Here is a 7,313-nt window from a genome sequence, read left to right on the forward strand (position 1 = left end):
GTATCGATGTATCAGTGTTATTAATTTGTCAGCACTGTTTCATCTAGCTTTAAACTAGTTTAAATCACAGAGTCATTTGCGTTCTTTGCTAAATTCAAGGGCTTCACACTGGATCTGATAATAAAACGTTATAATTTTATCACCCAGCCCTATGTGTATGTAGCAAAACTCACTCTCGAAATTGCAATGACTGACATTGTTGTAACTGTTGCAATGTTTAGCCGAACTTTACGGGAGTTAATTCGGTTGTAGAATGCGGTTCTTACTCCTGTAAATGACTGAACTGTGTGTGTACAGGACAAGAATAGCATTTAATCTGAATTTAGCTTCATGTGGTTTGTACTTTGAAACATATAAACAGTATTTTTTGAAAAATGACAAATGGTGACAGAAAATGTGTCTATTGGAGTGAAGAAGAGACTGTTTCATTCCTACGCTTATAGTCCAAAAACTGATTGCAAAACCAGTTATTAACTCTGGGTAAACTATGAGGAGTGTGAAACATGAAGCAAGACAACACAAGATTCTGTTAACCCGGAAGTTAGAATGACCCAGCGTTAACTACATCAAGTGTGAAAAGCCCTTTCAAATAAATATGATATATTATACTCAGAACACAGTACACTAAACTTGAGACAATATTTTTGCATAGGAAACACGTAAATCTAATGTATAACACACTGTACAGAGGATAGACAAGTTAACAGAAGGCTATCTATACATACAGTAAAAGCAAGAGGAAGTGACTCAGTTCTGTGTTACTATGGAAGCAGAAGTCAGATCATGACATCAGTACAGCTCACATTGTTCAGTGATGTCATGGCATGTCAGGAATGGTATGCATGTCTGTCTGATATTCTTTCTTTCTCTGACTTTTGCCACATTTACTGTCCCAGATTCCCTGGCCCTTGTTTCATTTTTCATTTGGTTGTCGTGTCTTCTCTGTGACTTCCTGTTTCATCAAAGCTTCTAATCAGCAGCCCCATAGAAAATGCCAAGATATTCTCTCATTCATGCCCATGTCATTCCTCTCGCCCTCTTCCCGCTGCTCTGGGCGGAAGGCATGTGAACAAATTCCTCACTCTGTCCAGACCGCTTCTTTTCCCTCTCCCAAATAAGGACGTACATTGCAATACAGGAAACTGAGAGAGGATGGGAGGGGCAGAAAACGATGAAGAAAAAGAGATTCTGAAAAAAAGTCATGACTGTTTATGGATGTGGTTACCTCCTCTTTTGCCTTTCTTGCTCTGTCCTTCACTCCCTCTTTCTCAAGCTTGGTCTCACTCTTGGTGAAGTAATTTCCATGAGGGTGGCACTCCCTGAGCTTGGACCCTGAACTCTGTCATAAAGGGGAAGAGACTCTCTTTCACACAGACATACAAGAGTTGTGTGCATCACAGAATACGCATTTTCACATCAAGACTACTGAGCAGGGTTTCTACACATAAACTGGTAAGTATTGTGCATATAAAATTATGTATTGCCAAGTTAAAATGATTTCGTACATAAATATGTCATACGCACCAAGACCAAGAGAGGACAGTAAGAAAGAATGACAGATTGAGAAAAAGTTTTGAGCATTTAAAGATGTGATTTAGTGGTACAAACTGACTACAGCAGCGAATGACATCTGAACGAAGAAGAAATCTCAGAATTGTAGTTCATTCTTTAGAACACTGTTGAATGCCTCTGCCTGTTTTTACGTGTCCTGTCTATAAAGTGTTTTTATTGGCAATAGCTAATGATGTTGCAAGTTCATTCTTCTCCATTCTGAAACGGCATACTCCAAAACCGAATAATAATCTAGCTGCATGACGCACATATTTTTCCCCTTCAAATGAGGGTTGTTCTTTATACTCCTTCTCTCTCTCTCTCTCTCTCTCTCTCTCTCGTGAGATTTAAGTGAGAGTATCAGATCTCTGTAAAAATGCTTTTGGTTCTTAACTGAAACCAGCTCCTCTAAAAGCCCCTGGTTTCCTGTGTTTGAGGACTGAGTGTTAGTGGTTAAAGCTCAGTTGACAATATGATTTTTGGGTTTGACAAACCATAACAAATTTGAATATCACATAAAGTCATTCTTAATTATTTGTCTCTCCATTTACCGTATCTAAAGTGTTTGCTTACATACCACATCTCATTCTTATAAGATATTATTAAGAGCTGAAGAGAGAGTCTTAGTGTAGCATGATATTGAGCCTGAAGTCAAATAGCAGATAAAATGAACATTGTTACGTAATTTGAGATATGAGGACATTTACGAGAGAGTTTTGTAACTCAGTATGATTGCATCAGAGACTCCAGGTGTGCTCATATGTTCGTGTGTGTATTTATATATGGACCAAAATGTGGAGATTTACTGGGAAATGTAGAGTTACATTCATCAGGACAAACACACACACACACACCCCTCACCTCCTCTTCAAACATGGGCAGGGCAGGATGTAACTTGTCTTTTTGCATATATCACCCATAGTGATGATGTGTGAGTTAAGTGATTTAAAGGGACATGGATGTGTACATGTGTATGAAAGGTTTCATAGCTGTGGAATCTGAACGCACTAAACTGGACACAAGAGGAAACAGCAAGAAAATAGGAAGAAAGTATGTATGTTTTAAGTGTTTGGAGTCACAAACAGGCCACCGTTTTCTTTAGATGACTTTTGGACTTTAACTAATTTATCTTTGAGTTTTACCTTGTCTCTCACATTCTATCTCTATAAGTTTGCCTATACTGTTGTGTTTGCATTTTAGTTCTCGATGTGGTGCCTGAAACAGCAATGAATTCAAATGAGGGCCTGATAAATCCAATATGGCCTAACAGCAGTTTGAAAGGAGATAAGAACATGTTAACACAAAAGCAGGTTGCAGCATTGCTGGCACTCAGTGGTCATCAGTTTCTGATTTCGATCTGAGATGTCTGTGTCTTTGCCGGTTCCGAGGTTATGTTGTGTTGTCAGAGATTGAGGCTGCTCGGTTACAGACTACACTATGCAGTTTATTACCAGAATGCATCCATTATTTGCATTGAAACTTTGCATTACTGTCAAGAAAGGGATTTGCATGGCAGTCATCACAGTTAGATACTCCTTAGCTAAATCCTCTGACTACACAGATTCAGGTTTTTTAACAGTAAAACCAAACCTGCCTGAACAGATCATGCAAAATAGCATGGCAGCTTAAATACACAAAAAGCACATCTGGCACATTGGTCCAGTGATAAATAACAGAACTGGAAAAACTGAAACTAAACTCAAATACTTAAAAAACATCTGAAATTAAATAAAATAAAAATGGAGCTCAAATTAATTTTAGTTCATGATTTTTTAACCCTCCTGCATTAAACATGAAAATGTCACTAGATAATACTAGCAATAACACTAGATGTCCTTGAGAAATTAAATGCCAATATTTAAATGATATCAGCGAACACAATAACTTTGGCAGCACAACAATTCTAAAACTAAAATTGAATTAAATAAACTATAAAACATTAAAAAAGCACTATAAAACTGAACTAAACTAACTCGATGAGGAAACTAATGAAAACTAAAATAAATTAAAGGGCACCTATTATGCCAATTTTTACAAGATGTAATATAAGTCTCAGGTGCCCCCCCCCCCAGCTCAAATTTCAGCTCAAATTATCCCACAGATCATTTATTATATCATTATATCATTATAAACATGCTGTTTTCCTGCATGTATCTTTAAATGCAAATTAGCTGCTGCTCCCCGCCCCTTTTCCAGAATAGGACTGTGCCTTTACAGCTCAAACCTCAGATAATCTGCTAAAAATCTTTTGATTATCATGTCTGTTGTGCTGAAATAATGCGTTTTAAAGCCATATCAGTTTAAACTTCTGCGCACAGAAAGCAGCTGTCATTTAGCATGTGAGTACTAAACTAAGTTCTCTTTCATGCCTTATTTCGCTTAAACGGTCAAACACACACAAGTTTATGTTAAAAACAAGGATAAGTTACAAAAACACAGTCGGTTATGTAGGTGAAGGGAAACAGCTGGAAAGAAATCACATGTTTATATTAGATCTGTGTATTAAGTGACAGCAGCATAATATACAGTACATACTGCTGTCTATGCTGTTAATATGACCCGAACAATTACAACTGGATTAAAAAAGGAGCGGGTGGATTTTTATTATTATAGGGTGGTTGTGTACACACTGCCAACACACATTTATGTTTAAACAACATGTAAAAGTGAATTTTGCAGCATAATAGGTGGCCTTTAAAATGACTTTCATTGTGTGTGTTTTCTCAGGCAAAATGGCAAATAAAGGTCCATCCTACGGTCTGAGTCGTGAGGTGCAGAGTAAGATTGACAAGAAGTACGATCCAGAGCTGGAGGATCGGCTGGTGCAGTGGATCATCGCTCAGTGTGGGGATTCTGTAGGACAACCTCAACCTGGAAAACAAGGCTTCCAGCAATGGCTTAAGGACGGATGTGTAAGACTCCACTTCCATCTTTGTAACATCATCACAATCCTTTCACCTTTTTATTCATCTCTTTTTCTATTCTTTCTTTGTAGGTTTTATGTGAGCTGATTAACAGTCTTGCTAAGGATTCAAAGCTTGTGAAAAAGATCCAAAATTCTGCAATGGCTTTTAAACAGATGGAGCAGATCTCTCAGTTCCTTGGTGCTGCTGAACGCTATGGGGTCACCAAGTCTGATATCTTTCAAACAGTTGACCTGTGGGAGGGTGAGTGAGTGCCTGTTTCCACCTCATGTGATCTTAGCGTATTTACATAGTTCCTGGAAAATTATTAACTCTCTTGCCTTGATTTGATCTTATGCCATTGAAAACAGAACTGGCATATAACAGTGTTATTTTAGAAGCTTTATATACTATTACAGAATTTATTAATATTTTGAATCAGTTTTTATTTTTTATATGTTTGTGTGTGTGTAGGTAAGGACCTTGCCGCTGTGCAAATGACACTGATGTCTTTAGGGAGTCTTGCTGTTACTAAGGATGATGGCTGTTACCGCGGAGACCCTAGTTGGTTCCACAAGTGAGTGTTGTTGTAGTTTCTTCTTCCTGTTCGCAAAATGAACCCGGCTGCCATAGCGACCAAAAAACAAAAACAAGCCACTGTAATGGCCGATTTGCAGTTGTGGCTTATTGTCATAGCAACATGATTACAAACACTTTTTGGCCAGACATTTTTAATGTGTCCAGCATGGAATCAGCAAACACAGATAAGTGTGTGTCTCATAGAAATATGTTATTATTATTACAAAATAAGAGAGAGACTGTTATAAACAAATATACAGTTCCTTTGGTGGCGAGTGAAAGTTGCTTGAAAAAAGTACACTGCTGTTCAAAAGTTTGGGGTCTGCAAGATTTTTTTTAAAGAAGTCTCTTCTCACCAAGGCTGTGTTAATTTGATCAAAAATACAGTAAAAACAGTAATATTTTTAAATATTATTACAATTTAAAACAACTGTTATCATTTATTATAAAATGTAATTTATTCTTGTAATGACAGCTGAATCATTACTCCAGTCATCAGTGTCACATGATTCTTCAGAAATCAATCTAATATGCTGATTTGCTGCTCAAGAAACATTTCTTACTGTCATTATTGTTGGAAATAGTTACTTAATTTTTTTTGTGGAAATTGTGATACATTTTATTTCTCAGGATTCTTTGATGAATAAAAAGTTCAAAAGAACAGCATTTATTTGAAATGGAAATCCTTTGTAACATTATTAATGTCTGTACTTTTGAACAATTGAATGCATTTTGTTGAATAAATGTTATGATTTCTTTAAAAAAAATTACTACCCCCACACATTTAATCAGTAGAACATGTTTACTGAATGATTTATTCTCATCTCGACATCAGGAAATCCCAGGAGAACAAGAGGGAGTTCTCTGACGAGCAGCTGAAAGAAGGTCAGAGTGTAATCGGCCTACAGATGGGCACTAACAAAGGGGCATCGCAGGCGGGCATGACTGGTTACGGTCGACCTCGGCAGATCTTCAACAACTAATAAAGGCCTGATGATCCGTGATCTGTCCTTCTTGGCCCATCAGCAGGGCAGACCAGACGTAGAGTCTCACTTAAACCCTCAGCAATCCCCAGCTGGACAATAACAATGAACAGAACACACACTTGCTTAAACCAAAGTTTACAAATTCATTGTATAATTTCAAAATAAAGCTGCTCTAGGCCTATTCTTCAGAAACCAACTATTCCCTACGCATGAGCTGATATCCTATACATTCCATTACAATTTCATTAGTCTGCCGTAAATTCTATTAGGGTGCAGACGGACATACATTCCATTATTCTATTATATACATTCCAGAGAAACACATTCTGCTGTACTCCATAGGAACAAAATGCCTATAAGGAGAATTCGGCCTTGCACAGTCAGGTGTTGTCTTGTCTTGTGTTTCTGTGGATCTGATTTGTATGCTTCAGTTCCTGATCTAAAATCAATATGAATCTAGGGCTTTACATCAATATGTTTTTTCATTGTACATGAGTGACTAATAATTGATTTTGCTAATAAAATTCAGTTACATTTTGAAATCTCAGTTGTGCTCCAGCCTTTGCTTAGCTTCTCTGCCACCGAGAGTTATGTAACAATGCTGGCAGTTACAGATGCCAGATAACAGCTTTTCTCTCACCCTTCTGACCCCAACATATTTCTCACACCATCTCTTTATCCAGTGTGTGCTTTCTGCTTTTGATGACAAAGATTAGGTTTTACTTGTGAAAGAAAGAAAACAGATCTGAGAAGAAGAAAAAGAGGGAGTGAGAGAGGGGCAGATCTTGTATGTGAGCAATGTCGTGGAATGCCACAGGCCCACAGCAATTGCAAAACGCTTTAAAACATGGGGAAAATTGGAGGTGGCGCTTGAGGGTGGGGTTTAGCTTTTTTCCTACCATTATTTTTCTCTCACTCAATCCAGAGACCAGCAGTACCATAGCAACAATATATGTGCAAAATAAATTAAGGCATGGACATGGACTAACACTACCAGTAAAAAGTTTAGACACAGACTCTAAATCTATTTTCTCCACATTTTAGAAAAAAAATCTATTAACGAAACTATAAAAATTACAAACAAAAAAACAGGAATTTTAACAAATATAATTTTCCTTAAATTGAAGTTTTAGTTTTTTAAAGAAATTCTTATGTTGGCACAATTTATATTTGTCTCCATACCTTCAGACCAAGGTTTATAAAAAAAAAATAAAAATAAAAAAAAAAATTTATTCATTATGAACAAATGTTCAGTTAAGTGTGTCCAGAACATTTGACTAGTATATTTGCACAC

The 7,313-nt window shown here is 36.9% G+C and overlaps 1 protein-coding gene across 1 annotated transcript; it reads left to right on the top strand.

The window, feature by feature from the left end:
• The first annotated feature begins 1,285 nt into the window (after window positions 1-1,285).
• On the top strand, window positions 1,286-6,581 carry tagln2 (transgelin 2). The gene is made up of 5 exons (XM_016560543.1): window positions 1,286-1,452; window positions 4,279-4,463; window positions 4,547-4,718; window positions 4,929-5,031; window positions 5,869-6,581. The coding sequence occupies exons 2-5, from the start codon at window positions 4,284-4,286 to the stop codon at window positions 6,014-6,016; spliced, it is 603 nt and encodes a 200-aa protein (XP_016416029.1). The 5' UTR covers window positions 1,286-1,452; window positions 4,279-4,283; the 3' UTR covers window positions 6,017-6,581.
• The last annotated feature ends 732 nt before the right edge of the window (window positions 6,582-7,313 follow it).

This window comes from Sinocyclocheilus rhinocerous, unplaced genomic scaffold (genome assembly GCF_001515625.1).
Source record: "Sinocyclocheilus rhinocerous isolate Xijiao unplaced genomic scaffold, SAMN03320098_v1.1 scaffold77, whole genome shotgun sequence".
In the NCBI taxonomy this organism is placed as follows: Eukaryota; Metazoa; Chordata; class Actinopteri; order Cypriniformes; family Cyprinidae; genus Sinocyclocheilus; species Sinocyclocheilus rhinocerous.